The sequence below is a fragment of the Eriocheir sinensis genome, chromosome 47 (genome assembly GCF_024679095.1).
Source record: "Eriocheir sinensis breed Jianghai 21 chromosome 47, ASM2467909v1, whole genome shotgun sequence".
Lineage (NCBI taxonomy): Eukaryota > Metazoa > Arthropoda > Malacostraca > Decapoda > Varunidae > Eriocheir > Eriocheir sinensis.
The window spans coordinates 6,510,590-6,533,029 of NC_066555.1; the positions used below are offsets into that span (position 1 = coordinate 6,510,590).

The 22,440-nt window shown below is 46.6% G+C and overlaps 1 protein-coding gene across 2 annotated transcripts in view; it reads right to left on the bottom strand.

The window, feature by feature from the left end:
- The window catches only part of LOC126981305 (nephrin-like), a 167,864-nt gene that overhangs the window by 38,898 nt on the left and 106,526 nt on the right, over positions 1 to 22,440 (bottom strand). For both annotated transcript variants that reach the window (XM_050832235.1, XM_050832234.1), the window contains exons 3-10: positions 22,030 to 22,209; positions 19,147 to 19,299; positions 16,641 to 16,820; positions 15,752 to 16,093; positions 11,351 to 11,470; positions 6,071 to 6,256; positions 4,150 to 4,261; positions 651 to 826 (exon numbers count right to left, since the gene is read on the bottom strand). In XM_050832235.1, the coding sequence (XP_050688192.1) occupies positions 651 to 826; positions 4,150 to 4,261; positions 6,071 to 6,256; positions 11,351 to 11,470; positions 15,752 to 16,093; positions 16,641 to 16,820; positions 19,147 to 19,299; positions 22,030 to 22,209 (1,449 nt within the window). The remainder of the gene's footprint in view (positions 1 to 650; positions 827 to 4,149; positions 4,262 to 6,070; positions 6,257 to 11,350; positions 11,471 to 15,751; positions 16,094 to 16,640; positions 16,821 to 19,146; positions 19,300 to 22,029; positions 22,210 to 22,440) is intronic.

The window sequence follows — 22,440 nt, forward strand, 5'->3', positions numbered from 1 at the left end:
CCCGCGTCTGATAAAAAGGCATTGCAACATCAAACGTGTTTTCATGTTCTTAATTAAGGATTCTTTCTATATAGCCCACGCTGTATAGGTATGCTTCCCAATGGACCTCTTGCTTCTTATGGGAGTTAATATATAAACTTCTCCCTGCCAGCCACCGCGTCCCCCGATAAAGATATTGCCTAGCCCGTTACAGAAAACATTCAGGCTCAGGCTTAGCATTTCCCCCCGCCGACCATGGAAATACTATCACCCACATCATATATAATAACAACAAAAACAACAACAATAACAGCAACTTCTACTTTACTATTACTACTATTGCTGCTACTACTACTACTACTACTACTACTACTTCCATCACCACCAATAACAACAATTACTTGGCTAACTACTACTGCTACTACTACTACTACTACTACCACTACCATCACCACCATTTCACTACTACTACTACTACTACTACTACTACTACTACTACCATCACCACCATTTCACTACTACTACTACTACTACTACTACTACCATCAATAACATCAACTACAACAACAAGAACAACAGCAACTACTACTACTACTACCATTACTACCACCACTACTACCCCCCCCCTCCCCCCCCCCACACACACCACCACCACCACCGCCTCTACTCACAGAAGACGGACATGGCAAACGAGGCGGTCATGGGTCTGCTGGTGGCCGAGCTGCTGACCTCGCACGTGACCTCTGACCCGTTGTCGCTGGGGATGACCTGCAGGGTAGCGGCGGCGCGGGTCACGTTACCCTCAGTGGAGACGACGGCGCTGAGGGGCTGGTTGACCTTGTACAGCCTTGGGGGGGGGGGAGAGAGAGAGAGAGAGAGAGAGAGAGAGAGAGAGAGAGAGAGAGAGAGAGAGAGAGAGAGAGAGAGAGAGAGAGAGAGAGAGAGAGAGAGAGAGAGAGAGAGAGAGAGAGAGAGAGAGAGAGAGAGAGAGAGAGAGAGACAAATTCGCTTTAATTTCCACATAACTCATCAATAACAGACAACTTTCAACAGCTCTTTCATTTACCGCGTGGGACAGACAGCGACACACCAACAGACCAAATGATAAACAGACAGAATGAGACAGACAGACAGCCAAAGTTAAGACAGACATTTGAGCTCTAACTTGCACCTAACTCATCAATACCTCCCTCGACAGCTCTTTCACTTCTCTCATGGGAGAGACAGACAGACAGGAGGACACACAGACAGTTAGATTCTCTCATGGGACAGACAGACAGACAGACAGACAGACAGGAGGACACCCAGACAATTAGATTCTCTCATGGGACAGACAGACAGACAGACAGACAGACAGACAGGAGGACACCCAGACAATTAGATTCTCTCATGGGACAGACAGACAGACAGACAGACAGACAGGAGGACACCCAGACAGTTAGATTCTCTCATGGGACAGACAGACAGACAGGAGGACACACAGACAGTTAGATTCTCTCATGGGACAGACAGACAGACAGACAGACAGACAGGAGGACACCCAGACAGTTAGATTCTCTCATGGGACAGACAGACAGACAGACAGACAGACAGACGGGAGGACACCCAGACAATTAGATTCTCTCATGGGACAGACAGACAGACAGACAGACAGACAGACAGGAGGACACCCAGACAATTAGATTCTCTCATGGGACAGACAGACAGACAGACAGACAGGAGGACACCCAGACAATTAGATTCTCTCATGGGACAGACAGACAGACAGACAGACAGACAGACAGGAGGACACCCAGACAATTAGATTCTCTCATGGGACAGACAGACAGACAGACAGACAGACAGGAGGACACCCAGACAGTTAGATTCTCTCATGGGACAGACAGACAGACAGACAGACAGACAGGAGGACACCCAGACAGTTAGATTCTCTCATGGGACAGACAGACAGACAGACAGACAGACAGGAGGACACCCAGACAATTAGATTCTCTCATGGGACAGACAGACAGACAGACAGACAGACAGGAGGACACCCAGACAATTAGATTCTCTCATGGGACAGACAGACAGACAGACAGACAGACAGGAGGACACCCAGACAGTTAGATTCTCTCATGGGACAGACAGACAGACAGACAGACAGACGGGAGGACACCCAGACAGTTAGATTCTCTCATGGGACAGACAGACAGACAGACAGACAGACAGGAGGACACCCAGACAGTTAGATTCTCTCATGGGACAGACAGACAGACAGACAGACAGACAGGAGGACACCCAGACAGTTAGATTTTCTCATGGGACAGACAGACAGACAGACAGACAGACAGACGGGAGGACACCCAGACAGTTAGATTCTCTCATGGGACAGACACAGACAGACAGACAGACAGACAGACAGGAGGACACCCAGACAGTTAGATTCTCTCATAGGACGGACAGACAGACAGACAGACAGACAGGAGGACACACAAACAGTTAGATTCTCTCATGGGACAGACAGGCAGACAGGGAGGAGGACACACAGACAGTTAGATTCTCTCATCGGACAGACACAGACAGACAGACGGACAGACAGACAGGAGGACACACAAACAGTTAGATTCTCTCATGGGACAGACAGACAGACAGACAGGGAGGAGGACACCCAGACAGTTAGATTCTCTCATGGGACAGACAGACAGACAGACAGGGAGGAGTACACACAGACAGTTAGAAAGGCGTACATACTCTAATCTTCACAAAACTCATCAATACCTGACATTTTTAAACAGCTCTTCCACTTTTTATGAGATAGGGGAGAGAGAGACACACATAGACAGGCAACACGAGACGGAGAGAGACAGACAGAAAGTAAGTTAGACAGAATTATAAAGACATATGAGATCTAATTTCCACATAACATCAATAACAGACAACTTACAATTTCTCTATCATTTTTCTCATGGTATAGGAGAGAAAGACAGATAGACAGCCGGACAGAGAGACAGACAAAAATTGAGTTAGACAGAATTATAAAGAAATATAAACTCTAATTTCCATCCACATAACTCATCAACAACAGACAGCTTCTCTTTCACTACTCTCATGGTATAGGAGAGAAAGACAGATAGACAGCCAGACAGAGAGACAGACAAAAATTGAGTTAGAAAGAATTATAAAGAAATATAAACTCTAATTTCCATCCATATAACTCATCAACAACAGACAGCTTCTCTTTCACTACTCTCATGGTATAGGAGAGAAAGACAGATAGACAGCCAGACAGAGAGACAGACAAAAATTGAGTTAGACAGAATTATAAAGAAATATAAACTCTAATTTCCATCCACATAACTCATCAACAACAGACAGCTTCTCTTTCACTACTCTCATGGTATAGGAGAGAAAGACAGATAGACAGCCAGACAGGGAGACAGACAAAAATTGAGTTAGACAGAATTATAAAGAAATATAAGCTCTAATTTCCATCCATATAACTCATCAACAACAGACAGCTTCTCTTTCACTACTCTCATGGTATAGGAGAGAAAGACAGATAGACAGCCAGACAGGGACACAGACAGAAAGAAAGTTGGAATGAGAAATGAACTAATTCCCACATAACTTCATCAATAACAAAACTTCTGCCAACACCTCTTTCCCTTCTCTCATGGAACAGACAGACACACAAAAGAAGACACGTAAGGGCAATGAGGAAGGCGTACAACCTCTAATTTCCCACATAACTCCACTAATAACAAGACTTCTTCCAACACCTCTTTCACTTCATCCGTTTCCTATTCCTCCTTGCCTTGCTCTGGTTGCTGCCTTCTCCTCCTCTTTCTGCTCCGTTTCTTCATCCTCCTTGTTCTGCTTTATCCCCTCCTCCTCCTCCTCCTCCTTTAGTTCCTTTTCTTCCTCTTAAAATAGCTCCTTGTCCTCATCTTCCTCCTTTGTCACTGCCTCGTACCTCCTCCTCCTCCTCTACTACCTGTCATATCACCTTCTCCTCCTCCTCCTCTGCCTTCTCTCCATCACCACCACCTCAGAGAAACAGACAAACAATAGGAGACACAAAGAGACGGAGAGAAAGGAAGACATATTAACGTTATATGCAACCAAGTCATCAATAACAAGACCAGCTCCTTCACTCGTCTCCTCGCACAGCACCAACACGTGGCTGACCTGATGGCTGGAGGAGGGTGGCCCCCGCGGCTGAGGCAGATCACGTCCAGGGTCGTTCCTGCCAAAACATCTCTTCCCGGATCGCTCTCAAACACTGGAGGTCCCGCGGGCTCTGTGGGGGAGGACGAGGAAGAGAATGAGGAGGAGGCGGTGGAGGAGGAGGAGCTGGTGATATATGAAGCAGAGGAGGAGGAGGAGGAGGAAGTAGTTGGACATGAAGCAGAGGAAGAGGAGGAGGAGGAGGAGGAGGAGGAGGAGGAAGATGATAGCAACAAAGAGGAAAGAGTAAGAGGAGGAAGTGGGAAAAGAGGAAGAAAAAGAGCGGAAAGAGGAAAAGGAAGAAGCGACTAAAGGGAAAGAAGCGAAGGAGTAAATGATGAAAGAGAAAGAAAAGGAGGAAAAAAAAGAAATAAGTAACGAGAAAGGAGAAAAAGGAGGAGGAGGAGGAGGTGAAAGAGGGAGAGATGGAGGTGAAGAGGGAAATAAAGGATGAGGAAGAGAGAGAGAAGAGGAAGAAGAGGAAGAGGAAGAAGTAGGAAAGGAGGAGGAGGAGGAGGTGAAAGAGGAAGAGAAGGAGATGGAGGTGAAGAGGGAAATGAAAGATGAGGAAGAGAGAGAGAGAGAAGAGGAAGAAGAGGAAGAGGAAGTAGTCGTAAGGAGGAGAAAGGAAGGAACTGTGAAAGGAAGGAAGAGGAAGCGGAAGACGACGATAACGACAAAGAAGTTTAAAGTAGAAAAAAGACCCAAAGAAGCAGGAAGTGTCGAGCCAGCGGAAGGGATGAAAAGAAGGTGCCGGAGGAGGAATGGCTCAAACAGGTCAAGGAGGGAGAGAAGAACGTTTACTAGTTAATGAAAAGGAAAGAAATAAGAGAAAATACACGAGGATGAACTAACGCAGGAGGAGGATGAATAGGATATGAGGCAACAGGAAGAAGAAGAAAAAGAAGAAAAAAAGAAGACTAACGAGGAAGAAGGAAAAGGAAAGAAGACAACAGGAAGAAAGAGGAGAAAAAGGAGAAATAAGAAGAGTAATGAGGAAGAAGCAAAGGAAAGAATGCAACAGGAAGAAGAAGAAAAAGAAGAAAAAAAAGAAGACTAACGAGGAAGACAGAAAAAGAAAGAAAAAGAGAGAAAGACAGAAACAAAGAAAATAAGAAAAGGAAGCAGTAGCAGAAAAAGAAGACTTGAGAAATTTTGAAAGAGAAGAAAACAGAAAATTAAGGACAGATGGAGGAGGAAGAAGAGGGAGAGGAAAACCAGCGAAGAGAGTAGAGAAGGAGAGAAGAGAAGAGAAGAGAAGAGAAGAGAAGAGAAGAGAAGAGAAGAGAAGAGGAGAGGAGATGAGAGGGGAGGAGAGGAGTACTGAAAAATCTTAAAGGTTAAATCAACAATTCGTCCCAAAGTTAATTAGATTTTTGGCCACTAGAGGGCGGGCGAATTTGGGTCCGGAACTCAGCGCTTAGTCAGAAAGTAGAGGGGGGGGGGAAGGGAGGGAATGGGGAGAGAGAGAGAGAGAGAGAGAGAGAGAGAGAGAGAGAGAGAGAGAGAGAGAGAGAGAGAGAGAGAGAGAGAGAGAGAGAGAGAGAGAGAGAGAGAGAGAGAGAGAGAGAGAGAGAGAGAGAGAGAGAGAGAATGAAGAGCCCGGAAGACAAGCTGGAAAATAATCCGTCCCCTGAAAAGTTGTCCGTCAAGATCTATTCAGGTCCGTCCTCTCTCTCTCTCTCTCTCTCTCTCTCTCTCTCTCTCACACACACACACACACACACACACACACACACACAGTCTCCTTCCTTCTCCTTCCCTATGCTCTCTTTTGCTCCCCTTTTACATCCTCTCTTCCTCCCCCCTCTCGTTCCTAATCCCTCCTTCCTGTACCTTCTCCCTCCCTCCCTCACACACCCAGCCTCCCTCCTTGACTCACTGTTGATGGAGATGAAGACAGTCTTGCTCCGGGGCCGCGAGACTGCCGGGTTCACCACCAGGCACTCGACGGTGACCTGCGTGGCGGGGGTAGCTTCGGGGACCTGGTGGATCAGTTCGGAGGAGGTCGCCCAGCCGCCGGTGCTAACCTCGCTCATGATCTCCCGCGTCGCCCGCACCTCCTCCCCTGGAAAGAGACGGGCGTGCGGGGAGAAGGATATAGTGGCAGGGGAGAGAGAGGGAGAGTAGAGGCAGGGGTTGTAATACTAAATGAAGATGGTTGTCGGCCGCAGTCATTGGCGGGGCGGGCCGATGAATTGCTTTGTGAAAGGATATGAGAAAAGATACCGCTCACAATGCAACTCTAAAGGATGGAGGCCCGTTGAAAAAAAAAAAAGGGGGGGGGGGTTAGAGAGTGATAGTGGTAGGAAGAGAAAGCGTAAGAGGAGAGAAAGACTGGGGAAAAAAAGAGGAAAAGGAGACAAGGACAGAGAAAGGGAAAAAACAGTAAGAGGAAATCAATATAGCAGAGAAGAGAAAGCGTAAGAGGAGAGAAAGACGGGATAAATAAAGGAAAAGAAGACAAGGAAAGAGAAAGGGAAAACAGTAGCAGGAAATCAATGTAGCAGAGGAGAAGAGAAAGAGTAAGAGGGAAGGAAAACAGAGAAAGATGAGTCATATGAAAAGAGTAAGGGAAAACAAAAGATAGGAAAGAGAGGCAGCAGAGAAGAAGATAAAGAGGAAGAGGAGAGAAAGACAGAAAAGGAAAAGTAAAGTAGAGAAAGAGGAAAAGAGAAAGGGAGAGCAGTAAGAGGAAGAGGAGAGAGAGAGAGAGAGAGAGAGAGAGAGAGAGAGAGAGAGAGAGAGAGAGAGAGAGAGAGAGAGAGAGAGAGAGAGAGAGAGAGAGAGAGAGAGAGAGAGAGAGAGAGAGAGAGAGAGAGAGAGAGAGAGAGAGAGAGAGAGAGAGAGAGAGAGAGAGAGAGAGAGAGAGAGAGAGACAGAGAGAGAGAGAGAGAGAGAGAGAGAGAGAGAGAGAGAGAGAGAGAGAGAGAGAGAGAGAGAGAGAGAGAGAGAGACGTGGGGAGAGAAGCAAGGAGTACATAGTTGTGGAGAGAGTTATATGCAGGGAGGGAAAAGGAAATATAGTCACCAGGGAGAGAGAGAGAGGGAGACAGAGTGAGACAGACAGACGTGCAGAGAAGAAGGAAGTTATATCTGGAGATTAATAGAGAGGAAGAGAGGCAGACATGCAGAGAAGGTTGTTGTAGAAGAAGAGAGAGAGACCTCCTGAGAGACACAGATGGACGAGCAGGGAGAAGGAAGTACTAGCAAGGGAGAGAGAGAGAGACAGGGTGAGACAGAGAGGGAGAGAGAGAAAGGCTCAGGGAAGAGGAACAAGTATCAAGGGAGTAAGATCGAGAGGGAGATAAAAGAAGGGAGCATCAGTAGAAGAGAAAGGGGAAGAAAGAAGGAGAGAGAAAGGAGAGTCTGAGGAGAGAGAGAGAGAGAGAGAGAGAGAGAGAGAGAGAGAGAGAGAGAGAGAGAGAGAGAGAGAGAGAGAGAGAGAGAGAGAGAGAGAGAGAGAGAGAGAGAGAGAGAGAGAGAGAGAGAGAGAGAGAGAGAGAGAGAGAGAGAGAGAGAGAGAGAGAGAGAGAGAGAGAGAGAGAGAGAGAGAGAGAGAGAGAGAGAGAGAGAGAGAGAGAGAGAGAGAGAGAGAGAGAGAGAGAGAGAGAGAGAATGAAGGAGCAGGAGAGAAAGGAAGAGGAGAAGGAAGGTGGAAGGAAAAAGAGAGAGCGCGGTAAGAGGAAAAACTGGCGTAGAGGAACGACAGCAGAGGAGAAGGGACAGCGTAACAGGAGAGACAGACAGATAAAGAGCGAAAAAGCAGAGACAGGCGGTAGTAGTAGTAGCAGTAGTAGTAGTAGTAGTAGTAGTAGTAGTAGTAGTGTAGCGGAGAGGAGGGTCGGTTTCAAAATAGGAGGCACTCACCATATTTCCTTTAACCGGAAAATGACCTCGAGAAAGCTGAAGGTTTAGTAAAAATGAAAAAAAAAGAGAGAATGATGAAGAGTGAGGTGGAGAGAGAAGCAGAAGACGCAAAATGGGAGAGAGGTAAGAGGGAAAAAAATGACGGAAGGAGGAGAGAAAGACAGGAGAGAAGAAGGGAAAGCGTAAGAGGAGAGAAAGACAGGATAAAAAAGGGAAAAGGAGACAAGGAAAGAGAAAGGGAAAACAGTAGGAGGAAATCAATATAGCAGAGGAGAAGAGAAAGCGTAAGAGGAGAGAAAGACAGGATAAAAAAGGAAAAGGAGACAAGGAAAGAGAAAGGGGAAACAGAAGGAGGAAATCAATGAAGCAGAGGAGAAGAGAAAGCGTAAGAGGAGAGAGAGACAGGATCAAATTAAAAAACAGTGGGAGGAAATCAATGTAGCAGAGGAGAAGAGAAAGAGTAAGAGGGAAGGAAAACAGAGAAAGATGAGTCATATGAAAAGAGAAAGGGAAAACAAAAGATAGGAAAGAGAGGCAGAAGAGAAAGACAGAGAAAGAAAAGTAAAGTAGAGAAAAAGGAGAAGAGAAAGAGAGAGCAGTCAGAGGCGAACAAAGCAACAGAAGGAGAGAGAGGCAGAGGAGGAGAAGAGAAAGAGAAGAGAAAGACGGAAATAGAAAGGAAAAGGAGAGAAAAAAGTGGAAGGAGAATGAGAGAGAGAGAGAGAGAGAGAGAGAGAGAGAGAGAGAGAGAGAGAGAGAGAGAGAGAGAGAGAGAGAGAGAGAGAGAGAGAGAGAGAGAGAGAGAGAGAGAGAGAGAGAGAGAGAGAGAGAGAGAGAGAGAGAGAGAGAGAGAGAGAGAGAGAGAGAGAGAGAGAGAGAGAGAGAGAGAGAGAGAGAGAGAGAGAGAGAGAGAGAGAGAGAAAGGCGGAGGAGAAGGAATCATCACCGTCATCATCAGCAGGAGGAGGAGGAGGAGGAGGAGGGGGAAACAGACAATGGCAAGCTATATGTTCTTCGGCGTTCCCAGGTAAAGTAGATAAGAGAGACGCGAGTATTGTGACGGCGCTCAGCTTGACATTCAGGAGAGAGGACGAAAGTGAGTGAGGAAACTGGGTCGCGAGGAAGAGAGGAAAAAAGAAGAGGAAAATTTCGAGACTGCGCTACTGAAAAGAAGTGAAAAGGAAGGAAGGAAGGAAGAGGGGAAAAAACGAAAGGAAGGAATAGAACCGGAGAAAGGAGGAGGAGGAAAAGGATAGAAAAGAAGAAAGATGGAGGAGGAAAGAGGGAAATAAGGAAGGAAGGAAGGAAAACGGAGGAGGAAAGAGGGAAATAAGGAAGGAAGGAAGGAAAAGGAAGGAAAGGAAAGGAAAGAAAAGGAAAGGAAAGGAAGACTGGAACACTGTATAGGAAAGGAAGGAAGGAGGGAAGGTAGGAATCAAGGCTGATGCTCTGTGTAGGGAAGGAAGGAAGGAAGGAAGGAAGGAAATAATCAAGGATGAGACACGTACAGGAAAGGAAGGAAGGAAGGAAGGAAGGAAGGAAGGAAGAATTCAAAACTGAGACACTGTGTAGGAAAGAAAGGAAGGAAGAGAGGAAGGAAGGAAGGCTGAGACACTGTGTAGGAAAGGAAGGAAGGAAGGAAGAATTCAAAACTGAGACACTGGGTAGAAAAGAAAGGAAGGAAGAAACGAAGGAAGAAAGGAAGGAAGGCTGAGACACTATGTAGGAAAGGAAGGAAGGAAGGAAAGGAAGGAATTAAATCTAACACACTAAATATGAAATGAAAGAAGGATTTTAGACCGGCGCTGAAAAGGTAAATGGAAATACAATTATGTGGGTCTCATGCCTGACTTAATTGGGAGGAAAAAAAAGATTAAAAGGCCTTGGATTAGCGGGTCTTAATTGGCGCTTTAATGAGTGGGTCTTCAGAAGAGGGAATTTTTAGTTGGTCTTAATTGGTCTGTCATAATCAGTGGGTCCCCTTTAGTGGGTCTCAATTAGTGGGTCTTAATTTGTGGGTATTTTAGTGGGTTTTGATTAGTGTATCTCAAATAGAGGGTCTTTTTAGTGGGGGTTTTTAGTGGGTCTTTTTAGTGGGTCTCAATTAGTTGGTATTAATTTGCGATTCTTTTTAGTGGGTCTTTTTAGTGGGTCTCAATTAGTTGGTATTAATTTGTGATTCTTTTTAGTGGGTCTTTTTAGTGGGTCTTTTTAGTGGGTCTTTTTAGTGGGTCTCAATTAGTTGGTATTAATTTGTGATTCTTTTTAGTGGGTCTTACTTAGTGTGTCTTTGTTAGTGGGTCTTATTTAGTGTGTGATATTTCGTGGGTCCTAATGAGTGGGTTTTAATAAGTGGGTCTGCAAAACGGTGTCTTAAATCTAGCCTGCATCACCCGTCCTCAGTTCGAAACACGCCTGACTTTTCAAACGTCGTAGGCCTATTAGTCTTCACCAACAATAATGTGGCTCCTATGTCTTTTTTGGGGCCCGTTTTTCAGGCGCGGTTAGTTAGATAGGTTAGTTAGTTAGTTAGGAGACAGCTCAAGGGCACAAAAAAAGGAAACAATAATAAAAAAAAAAGCCCGCTACTCGCTGCTCCCAAAAAGAATCCAAAGAGGTGGTTTTGTTGATTTTCTGTTTTTCTCATATCACTTTTTACAACTGAGTTTGCAATGCGTCGACTTAACTGTGAACATCAAACACTTCTGGCTGATTTCGTCACAAGAATGGAATTAAAAACCCACATTAGTCATTTAACTGTTAATGAATACTAACACTACATTTAAAAAAGCTGGCGATAACCTCCAATTCGATGTTCCGCAATTCGCTATCATTAGTCATATAACTATTAACCCCTTGGATGCGGATTTCCTACAAGAAAACATCATTAATTAAGCTACAGGAGTGGAACAAAAAGTGGCTGCTCCAATTTAGTGAAGAAAAATGTGAGGTCATGCATCTTGGGAGGGGAAATCCAGCATACCAATACCACATGGGAAACACTCCATTACCCACCACAGAGGGACAGAAAGACTTGGGAGCATATGTTACCAGGCTACCAGTGAAGGCAAAATCCGTGTCAATCGCAGCGGTCCGGTTAATAAATACAAACACTACATTTTAAAAAAGCAGGCGATAACCTCCAATTCGACGTTCCGCAGTTCGCTATCATTAATGTCTATGGTGTAATCAGTGGCAAACAAAAGATATGATGTTGAGAAAATGCTGTAACGTCCTCTGTATGGTGAATAGCCTTCGGGAGCTTCAGTGCCTGGGTCAGGTGATCGCTTACCGTCCACGCGCCAAGTGAGAACAGCAGGGGGGTTGGATTCACTGGTCTCGCAGGTGAGGGAGACGATGGAGCCCAGGGTCACCTCGCGAGGCCCAGAGACACTCACTGACGAAGGGGCATCTGCGGGAAGACGAGGAGTAGGTTATGGGGGGGAGGGGGAGGAGGGGTACGAAAGGTTGTGGGAGATGGGGCTACTTAGGAAGGTGTGTTAGAAAAAAGAGCGAGAAGAAAGTGCATCAGGGGAGGAAGGTGTTAGGGCTGGTACGGGGAGGGTGTCAGGTGTGAAGAGCAGGGTTACCAAATTATCGTACTCAGCCACTCAGCACATCGCATTTTCCGGTTTCTGAGTCACAGCTATCGCAAACAAACGCCAATAAGTAATGCTTTTAACGAGAACTTTAACTGGAATTTCGTTATCTGTGTGGGTAAGAAAGTTTTGGGCCCTGGAACTGATAAATGCGATGTTTTGAGTACGATAATTTGCCAACTCTGGTGTAGAGAGAGTTACCGTTGGTTATGCCGTTGGGGGATTGAGTATGGCCGTGTTAGGAAAGGAAGGAAGAAGGTGTTAGGGCTGGTAAGGGGAGGATGTCAGGTGTGCAGAGAGAGTTATCGTAGGTTATGCCGTTGGGGGATTGAGTATGGCCGTGTTAGGAAAGGAAGGAAGAAGGTGTTAGGGCTGGTAAGGGGAGGATGTCAGGTGTGCAGAGAGAGTTACCGTAGGTTATGCCGTTAGGGGATGGAGTATGGCCGTGTTAGGAAAGAAGTAGCAGGTGTTGGCAGGCAGACGCGAGTGTGGGGAGAAGTGTGGGTGTGCGTGGGTTCAGGAGAGGCGTGTCAATATCTCCTCCTGCCGAACACTTTCAAGAGGGGAGCATCAAGACACTTCTAAAACCGAATCTGACCCTCTCTTCTGGCTACTCTCCCTGTCCTATAAGTTGCGGATATTTACGGTAGCAGCGGCAATGGGCTTCCTATTTCTTTGTTTTTTTTCCCCCCTTGAGCTGCCTTGTTTACTGTAGAAGCAATAGCGTGCAGGAGAGTATTACTAAACGGATTAAATGGGTGATGTCAGGAAAGTGAGTTAGTCGGTGGTGGGGTGTTATGAGACGGCTTTGATCAGGGTGTATCTCAGGGGACAGAGGAGTGCATAGGGTGCTGAGAGGTGGGTAGGAGCTCGGTTAGTAGGAATTAGAGTTAGTTAGTAGTACCAAAAGAGTGTGTTAGGGGAGGAACTGAGTACGACAGCGTTGGGAAAGGGAATTAGTAAAGCTTGTTGAGACGCTGACAGACAAAGGTGACAGGGGGTGTTGGAAGAGTGGATAGCGATGTTAGAAAAGATATATACCAGAAGGGTGAACCTGAGGAGACATAGGATGAAGAAGCTTTCGTAGGAGTTGTGAGCATTTCCAGCGGTAGTTTTATGACCCTGGTGGTAGTTTGACCCTTCTTCTGTACCATGAACCTAAAGAAACACTCATTAGAACCCGAATGATCCCCTTTTTGACTTTTAGAAATAGCTGATGTGAGACGCGAATGTGTCTTGTAATACCAACCATATAGGGTGTTACGAGGGGATGGCAGAGGTTTTGGAAGGCCATGTGTGGGAAGAGTTAAGCAGGTGATGTTAGTGAAGGACTTGGAGACGGTTTTGATAGGGAAGAGAGTCAGCTGTGGGTGTTAGCGGAGATTGACGGACAAGGGTGGATGATCTAGGGAAGTTGTGAGTTGTTAGGAAGTGTTAGTAGTGTGGGAGAAGGGTGTTAGGGAAAAAAATATGGGGCGTTAACTGACATATATGAAGAAGGGAAGAAGCGTTCGTGGTATGTGAGGAAGGTGTTAGGGAAATATGTGGGGAGTTAGCAGACATTTACCGAAAGGAGTGACTCTAGGGAAGACGTGAGGTGTTAGGAAGTGTTAGTAGTGTGGGAGAAGGGTGTTAGGGAAAAAATATGGGGTGTTAACTGACGTATAAGAACAGAAGGGAATCTAGGTAGGACGCAGGGTGTTAGGAAGCGTCCGTGGTATGGGAGGAAGGTGTTAGGGAAATGTGTGGCGTGTTAGCAGACATTTATCGAGAGGACTAAACGTAGGGAAGGTAAAGTAGATAAGACGGAAGAGAGTATTGCGACGGCGCTCAGCTTGACATTCAGGAGAGAGGACAAAAGTGAGGAAACTGGGTCGCGTGGAAGAAAAAAAGAGGAAAAATTCAAGACTGCGCTACTGAAAAGAAGTGAAAGGGAAGGAAGGAAAGAAGGAAATAATCAAAGCTGAGACACGTATAGGAAAGGAAGGAAGGAAGGAAGGAAGAATTCAAGACTGAGACACTGAGTAGGAAAGAAAGGAAGGAAGAAAGGAAGGAAGGCTGAGACACTGTGTAGGAAAGGAAGGAAGGAAGGAAGGAAGGCTGAGACACTGTGTAGGAAAGAAAGGAAGGAAGGAAGAATTCAAGACTGAGACACTGAGTAGGAAAGGAAGGAAGGAAGGAAGGAAGGCTGAGACACTGAGTAGGAAAGGAAGGAAGGAAGGAAGGAAGGCTGAGACACTGTGCAGGAAAGAAAGGAAGGAAGGAAGGAAGGAAGAATTCAAGACTGAGACACTGAGTAGGAAAGGAAGGAAGGAAGGAAGGAAGGAAGAATTCAAGACTGAGACACTGAGTAGGAAAGAAAGGAAGGAAGGAAGGAAGGAAGGCTGAGACTGTGTAGGAAAGAAAGGAAGGAAGAAAGGAAGGAAGGAAGAATTCAAGACTGAGACACTGAGTAGGAAAGGAAGGAAGGAAGGAAGGAAGGCTGAGACACTGTGTAGGAAAGAAAGGAAGGAAGAAAGGAAGGAAGGAAGAATTCAAGACTGAGACACTGAGTAGGAAAGGAAGGAAGAAAGGAAGGAAGGAAGGCTGAGACACTGTGCAGGAAAGAAAGAAAGGAAGGAAGGAAGGAAGGAAGGAAGAATTCAAGACTGAGACACTGAGTAGGAAAGGAAGGAAGGAAGGAAGGAAGGCTGAGACACTGTGTAGGAAAGAAAGGAAGGAAGAAAGGAAGGAAGGCTGAGACACTGTGTAGGAAAGGAAGGAAGGAAGGAAGGAAGGATGAGACACTGTAGGAAAGAAAGGAAGGAAGAAAGGAAGGAAGGCTGAGACACTGTGTAGGAAAGGAAGGAAGGAAGAACGGAAGGAAGGCTGAGACACTGAGTAGGAAAGAAAGGAAGGAAGAAAGGAGGGAAGAACGGAAGGAAGGCTGAGACACTGTGTAGGAAAGAAAGGAAGGAAGAACGGAAGGAAGGCTGAGACACTGTGTAGGAAAGGAAGGAAGGAAGGAAAGGAAGGAGGGAAAAAAAAGAGGAAAAATCAAAACTGCGCTACTGAAAAGAAGTAAAGACGTGAGGTGTTAGGATTTGTTAGTAGTGTGAGAGAAGGGTGTTAGGGAAAAAATGTGGAGTGTTAGAAGACGTATATCAAGAGTGAATCTAAGGGAGGCGGAGGGTGTTAGAAAGTGCTTGGAATGTTGGAAGGTGTTAGTAAAGAACGTTAGCATACCAGAGGATATTAGCAGAATCATAAGGATGTGTTAGGAGTGTGGGAAGAGGGTGTGGGGAAGGACGTTAGCATGGCAGGGGGTGTTAGCAGAACCTAAAGTTAAGACAGAGGGTGTTAAAAACGTTTGGTGTGTAAGGCGAGGGTGTTAAAAAACGTTTGGTGTGTAAGGCGAGGGTGTTAAAAAACGTTTGATGTGTAAGGCGAGGGTGTTAAAAAACGTTTGGTGTGTAAGGCGAGGGTGTTAAAAAACGTTTGATGTGTAAGGCAAGGGTGTTAAAAAACGTTTGATGTGTAAGGCGAGGGTGTTAAAAACGTTTGGTGTGTAAGGCGAGGGTGTTAAAAACGTTTGGTGTGTAAGGCGAGGGGGTTAAAAAACGTTTGGTGTGTAAGGCGAGGGTGTTGGGAAGGACGTTAGCATGGCAGGGGGTGTTAGCAGAACCCTAAGAAGAGGGCGGCGCATCTGGGAAGGCCTGGGGGAGTCCTGGGAGAGGGTCAGTACGGCACGAGGAAAGTTTAAATTGGACCTCTCGAACGTTGGACAAATGTGATTTCCAACCCGACACCGCCGTAAGTGAGTGCTGATGAATGGGGACGCCACATTAGTTTTTTTTCCTAACTCGAAAGAAAAAATGCAAAAAATAAGCGGACATTTTTTTTCACAAATGGGAACATAGCGTTTTTTTTTTATATATTTATCCATATTCTGTAATCTTTTTTGCATGTTATCTTTTATCCAGAAATCTGAGACAGTTCAAACAAATATTTTTTCCCTTATTATTGTAAAACGATATCTATCAAAGGCAGCTCTCTCTCTCTCTCTCTCTCTCTCTCACACACACACACACACACACACACACACACACACTCACAGTACACGGTGAGGGTCACGCTGGCCGCCAGAGGTCGCTCCAGCAGGTCACTCTCGGCGCGACACTCGTACTCGGCCCCGTCGTCCTCGGCGGTGGCGGTGAGCTGGAGGCGGCTCGTGGTGGTGGTGGCGGTGGTGGTGACGGAGGTGGCGGCGGCCGTGGCGGCGAGGGTGGCGGCGGCGGGCGTGGTTGAGCCGCGGGTCATGGGGCGCGGACGGCGGTGCCACGTGAGGGCGGGGCGCGGGTTGCCTCCCGTCGCGCGGCACACCAGCACGACGCGCTGCCCCGCCACCAGCACGTCCCCCGCCTCGTAGCCGCTGATGCTGGGCGGCCCGGGGGGGTCTGGGGGGCCGGGGATGGATGAGAACGTCCAGATGAGGAGGTCACTTAACACTCCACAAGACCCAACATCTGACATGGTAGTGTTATGAAAACTGTTCGGCACTCAGTCACAAGATGGAACTGTCACAGGCAAAATGCAATGCTAAGTGAGATGATCCTTAATGATGGTATGCAGTTATTGCTCTCCCTTTTCTTTGTATTAGATAAAATACTATGTTACCGAAAAAAAATGCAACCCCCCCCCCCCCCACCCACCCCCGAGGAAAGACAAAGCATGCAGGTCAGCCTCGCCTCCACCCCGTGTTGACCGGCCCTCGGGATTTCCTCACCGGTCACGAATTCTGCATCACCAGACTTTCTCTGTTCAAACTTTCCTCCTTCCACGCATCACTTTGAGTTCGTTATAAGTGGATCTCCGGCGCTGTTCCCCCGACGCCCGGCACTGTCTCCCTGGCCGGTCCGCGGCGAGACTTACATGGAAACTTAAGCGACTCAGGCAAGCGTTGACAAACGAGATACGAGGAAAAGAAGAAAAAAGTTTACTCACGGAGGACGGAGAGGGTGACGGAGGCCGCCGGGGGGGCGGTGGTCCCCCTGAGGGCGGGGTGGGCGGCCTCGCAGGACAGCAGCCGCCCGTCGTCCTCAGCCGCCACCCGCAGCACCAGGCGGCTCCTGACGCTCCACCTGCGAGGCAGCGACGACTTCTCCAGCGCCTCCTCCACCAGCCCTGCGCGAGACAACGCCGCCGCTACAGAGAACACGCCACCATGGGCACCCGTGACGTCACTCACAGCACTAACGTATTTCTCACACCAATCAATAAAGCACACACCAGCACTGTTGACTGAACGCTGATTTGACTACAACAGCGTCACAAACATCAGCCGATGACACCAATATGAAATGGAATCGTTGACATGACGATGAATGCGACACTACAAAGCGCTAAATGATATCACAAACACTGGCCAGAATTACGCTCTCTCTCTCTCTCTCTCTCTCTCTCTCTCTCTCACACACACACACACACACACACACACACACACACACACACACACACACACACACACACACACACACACACACACACACACACACACACACACACACACACACACACACACAAACACACACACACCCACACACACACACACACACACACACACTCACTCCCACACCCACCCACACACATACACACACATACACACACACGCGCGCGTGCGGACCCTCGCGATCACGGCGAGCTTTCCATACCAGGTGATGGCGAGCGGCCACAATAAGTGATGGGGAAAAGGGCTTCGCTGGCACCGCTCCGAGGGGCTTCACGTCGCGGGGAGGAGGAATGAAAGAAGAATGAGGTGGGAAAACATGTTGGAGGAGGAGGAGGAACGGGAATAAGAGGAAAAGGGAAATGATGAGTACGATGAGGAGTTGGAGGAGAAGGAAAGAGATGGAAAATGATGAGTACGATGAGGAGGTGGCGGCTGAGGAGGTGGTGTACAGAGGGAGTAAACAAGTGAGTTCTGGGAAGGGAGGGATGGTAGGAGCGGGTCAGAGCCGGCGTACAGTAAACGTGGAGGAGTCTTCTTTTTCTTCTTCTTCTTCTTCTTCTTTTTCTTCTTCTTCTTCTTCTCCATCTTTTCCTCACTTCCCAGAATCAAAAAAAGTTTCCTACTGTCCAAATAACAAAGTCCATGAAAGGAACACACACACACACACACACACACACACACACACACACACACACACACACACACACACACACACATGGCGTTGATTGTGTGAGCCAAAACAAAATTAAAACGTAAGAAATAGTTTAAGTGCGTTATGTATCCGTCGTCCCACAGTTGTTGACTCACGCACCTGGACAAAACCGTCGCCTGTTCCTTCGAGTTCAGCCCATAAGGTCTCCCCCTCGAGGCAGTCTTAGCATGGCGAATATTCTTAAATTCTGCCACGAACATGAACAGTTACCAAAGGTTTTAACTCTTTCATTATCTTTTGCATTTTTAAGCTCATTATCCTTTGCATATTTTACCAACTTTAATGTGTACATAATTCAGAGACCAGAGTTTTACAGCATATTAAAGGTGTGTTCACAACAAGACATCACACGCCGGCAAGGGTTTTTGTAGCAAAAATTCCTCAACCCTTTGAACTTCACTCCCTTTAGTACTTCCTTTGCTCGTACTCGGAAGTTTCAGTGTTCGAAACAAGTGAAAAGGCTGACTGATTTACTCGGCTTGTTGTGGCGAGTGTCCTGGAGCTTTTTGAGCCCCGGACAAAGGTGCCAGATTGTCCCACTCAGCCTCATATATTTACCGATTTCCGATCCCAAAAATTGGCTCCTGCACCCCAATAACGAGATTCATTTATAGTTATAGTTAAAATCGCTGATTTCTGATGTCTTGGCAATAGTAAAGCGTCAAAAATTGTTTAATACGATGCTCTGAGTACAACAATCTGGCAACGGAGGCCCCGGAACACGAGTGCGGCTCACGAGCACACGTGTAACATGACCAGCAGTGTGCTGGACACGACGTGCCGGCCCGCTACGACGCTTGGTGGAAAGGTTTGGAATGTACGCTTTATCTAGAGTTTTATTCGGTCACCTATTACCATCGTGACCGTCACTTAAAATTGATCTACACAGCTAGCGCTCACAACAAATAACAAAGACTCCGGGGGGGGGGGGGCTGAAGCAGGGCGGGTTGTTGTGAAGGGAGGGTCATGCGGTACGGGGGAGGTCACGCCCGCCGGAGGGAAGGGAAGACAAACAACGGTAATGGAGACACAAGTTGGGTCAGGTTGCAGCTCCACCGCGAAGGTTCTCAAACTCAGGCGAGTTTGTGAAGCTACTTGTACATGCAGGTATGAGACACTCACCTGGTCGCTGGAGGTAGTCTTACCCACCTGGTCGACATGAATCACCTACATGAGACTTTTGAAGCGAAGACTTCTTCACGAGGCGCTATTTAGAAGCACGATGAATCCGCCGTTCACTGTCTGCGGGTGTGGGTGGCCCAGGGGAAGATTAAGACGTCAGGACTCACCTTGCGGGAGGGGCACGTCGTCCCTGAGCCAGGTAGCCGAGGGGGCCGGGCGGGCGTCCTTCACCACACAGTCCAGGGTGAGGGAGTCGCCCTCCGCCACCTCCACGTCCTCCCCGTCGCTCCGCCCCAGGATCTCGACGTTCCGCGGCGCCACTGAGGAAGCCGAGACAATAATCTGAGCCGCGTCGCTAACGGGGGAGTCTCAGGCGAGGCAATGGGCTGAAGGCTGTCTCCTGGAAGGCTAAGCTCCGCCTAATGGAATCTGTGCAGATGGAATTTTTAACTTAATAGTACGCCAAGCCGAGGGAAGGCCACACGAACCCGAGAACGCGCCCAAAATTCCGTCCCCATAATCAGCGGGCGGCGATGATTGGACGCTCCGTAAATTATGACTCGGCGACCTTTACCGCCGATGGCAAATAATAAATTGAAAGAATTAACTCACGCGGAAAAAATGGCTTAAAAAAAACACCATCCAACGACCGAAAAGATTTCCACAAATAAGCCATCGGACAATTAGCCTCAGAGAAAATGTGTGTGTGTGTGTGTGTGTGTGTGTGTGTGTGTGTGTGTGTGTGTGTGTGTGTGTGTGTGACCTTCACCTCTTACTATGTGTAAGTAAGTAAGTAAGTAAGTAAAGTAATATTTATATTAAAATAATATAAGAATATTATAATAAACATATATAAAATAAAAAGCCGGGTACAAAACCGACAGACATGGAATTATATTATTTTATTTAATGTTTACATTGGCACAAAATTGGTATAATATATATTTTTACTAACGTATAGAAATATAAGAATAATTATAATAATATGTTGCTGAGAATAACAATAATAATATCAATTATAATAAATAATAATATAAATATAATAATAATAATAATAAATATAAATAATAATATAAATAATATAAATATAATAATAATAATAATAATAATAATAATAATAATAATAATAATAATATGAACAATGAACAAACTAAGTTCATACAATTTACTACATACATTGATTACTACTACTTGTATAATATAATAATAAGTTTTTTTTAAAATGGATAAATTTATATGATTGAGAAGAGTCTTAATATGTAGAGGCAATGAATTCCACATTTGTGGACCTGTGTATAATATACTGTGCTTGTGAGAAGTTCTGAACTGTGGACATGTGTGATTGATATCATTACCTCGAATGTTGTGTGTGTGTACCAGTCTGAAAGGCTGACCTCCAATACTGTGTAAGGCACTTGTAAATGCTTAATAAAAATATTTATGAATATTTTGTGTATTAATTATATTTCGTGTTGACTCAAACCTACTCATATAGAATATACCTAAAAAATTTTATTTTGAGCTACTGATATTTCCTTAATGAAGGACTGCCACAGCCCAGACTGATATACAACAATAGGTGAGATGTGGATAACAAAGTGTGTAATAAATACTAGTGAGGGATTCTGTGTGAGATTATTGGACTCTGTATATTCTCATCTGTGTAAACACCCGTGTGTGTTTACTCTGTCTTATGTGTGTCTGTGTGGTTATAGGAGGAATGTTATATTGTAATGAACGATTTTGAAAAATATGTAATTAGGAAGATCGTTAATGTTTACATTATTTAATAAAAGATTTGTATCGTCAGCATAAATCGTATATTTGAATTTAGAACTTACATTAACAATGTCGTTTATATAGATGAGAAAGAGTATCGGTCTAATGATTGACCTGGTACATTACTGTTGATGTTGATTAAAAGAAGAATACGTGGCGTTGCATATACAGCTTGTACCTATATTGGTAATAATCAAATAGTTTATTTTAATACAATACCTCTAACGCCATAGTGACTTAGCTTAAAATTTTGTGATTCAATGTATCAGATACCTAGATAAAATCTAAAAAATCAATTTAAAATATGCTGTTTTTTTTATACTGATAAACATTAGATATGAACTGTAAAATAGCTGTTTCTGTGGAACGACCTGTGTGTGTGTGTGTGTGTGTGTGTGTGTGTGTGTGTGTGTGTGTGTGTGTGTGTGACCTTCACCTCTTACTATGTGTGTGTGTGTGTGTGTGTGTGTGTTCTCGCGCGTTTCCAGATTCATGAGTTAATTTCTCAGACGCCTCACAGTCCTCCAGCTCAAGCAAACCCGATGAGGACGCCTTCAGTCCGCGGAGCCTCGGCGCGGCCCCGGCTCCGCCACCCCCGGACGGCCTGGAGCTGCGGACTAAAGTGGTCTCATTTTGTGCCGCTCCGAGTAACCTGGAAACTACTTCTAAAGGCGGCAGCGGGGCACATTCAGACGCGACACAAGACGGAGGAAAATAAATGTACCTTCTGTATAGCCGTAATCTATCCTCTCCTTTTTAGATGTCGGAAACCTAAAGGGATAGTGGGGAGCCGAGGGAGGAGGAAGCTGGGGCGTACCTTGGCGCGTGTGTTCCGGGAGAGTGTTTTATGCATAACATAATATTCCAGGTTTAACTCCGCTTCCTTGTGTTGTATGAATAAGTCTGGCAGCACTCCGAGTTTCTCCAGGACTTACGTTTTCATAAGACACACGACTGATTAAAAATGTGAACTCCAGATGAAGAAAAAGTGTCTCAGATGGCAGTCCTCCTCCCTGCCTCGCCACACCTGTCCGGCGCCACACCCAGCTCACCACACCACCGCCGCCGCCACTCCGACACTCAACAGCTCCCAGACACGCCATCCTCCCTCTCCCACGGCAATCAATCGACCCACTCTGTGTTCTCCATCTCACAAACTTCGTCCTTCACAGGTTCCCCTTCACACATTTCCCATCTCAACGTTTCCCTGCACATTAATCTCCTTCATCCTCAGCTCAGCCCTGCCCCCTCACGCCCCCACGGCGACTCACCCAACACGGTGACGTTGGCGGCGGCCCAGATGGGTCGGTTGGAGGAGCCGGGCCCCACCTGGCACTGGTATTCGCCGTCCTCGGTGGTCGTGACGCCGCTGATGAGCAGGTGGTGCTGGCCGAGCCCCGGACGACCCAGGTAGCTGAAGCGGGGGTAGCCGGGCACGCTTCGCTCAAACCCTGGGAAGGAAAGAGTGTGGTGTTAGTGGTGCCGTGGGGGAGGTGCCTGAAGTAGGGGTAGCCGGGCACGTCGCACTCAAGCTCTGGGGAAGGGAAGGGTGGGGCGTTAGTGATGCTCTGGGGGAGGTGTCTGAAGCAGGGGTAGCCGGGCACGCCACGCTCAAACCCTGGGGGAGGAAGAGGTGTTAGTGGCGCCTCACCGGAGGGTATTAATCAGTAGTGCCTTGAGAA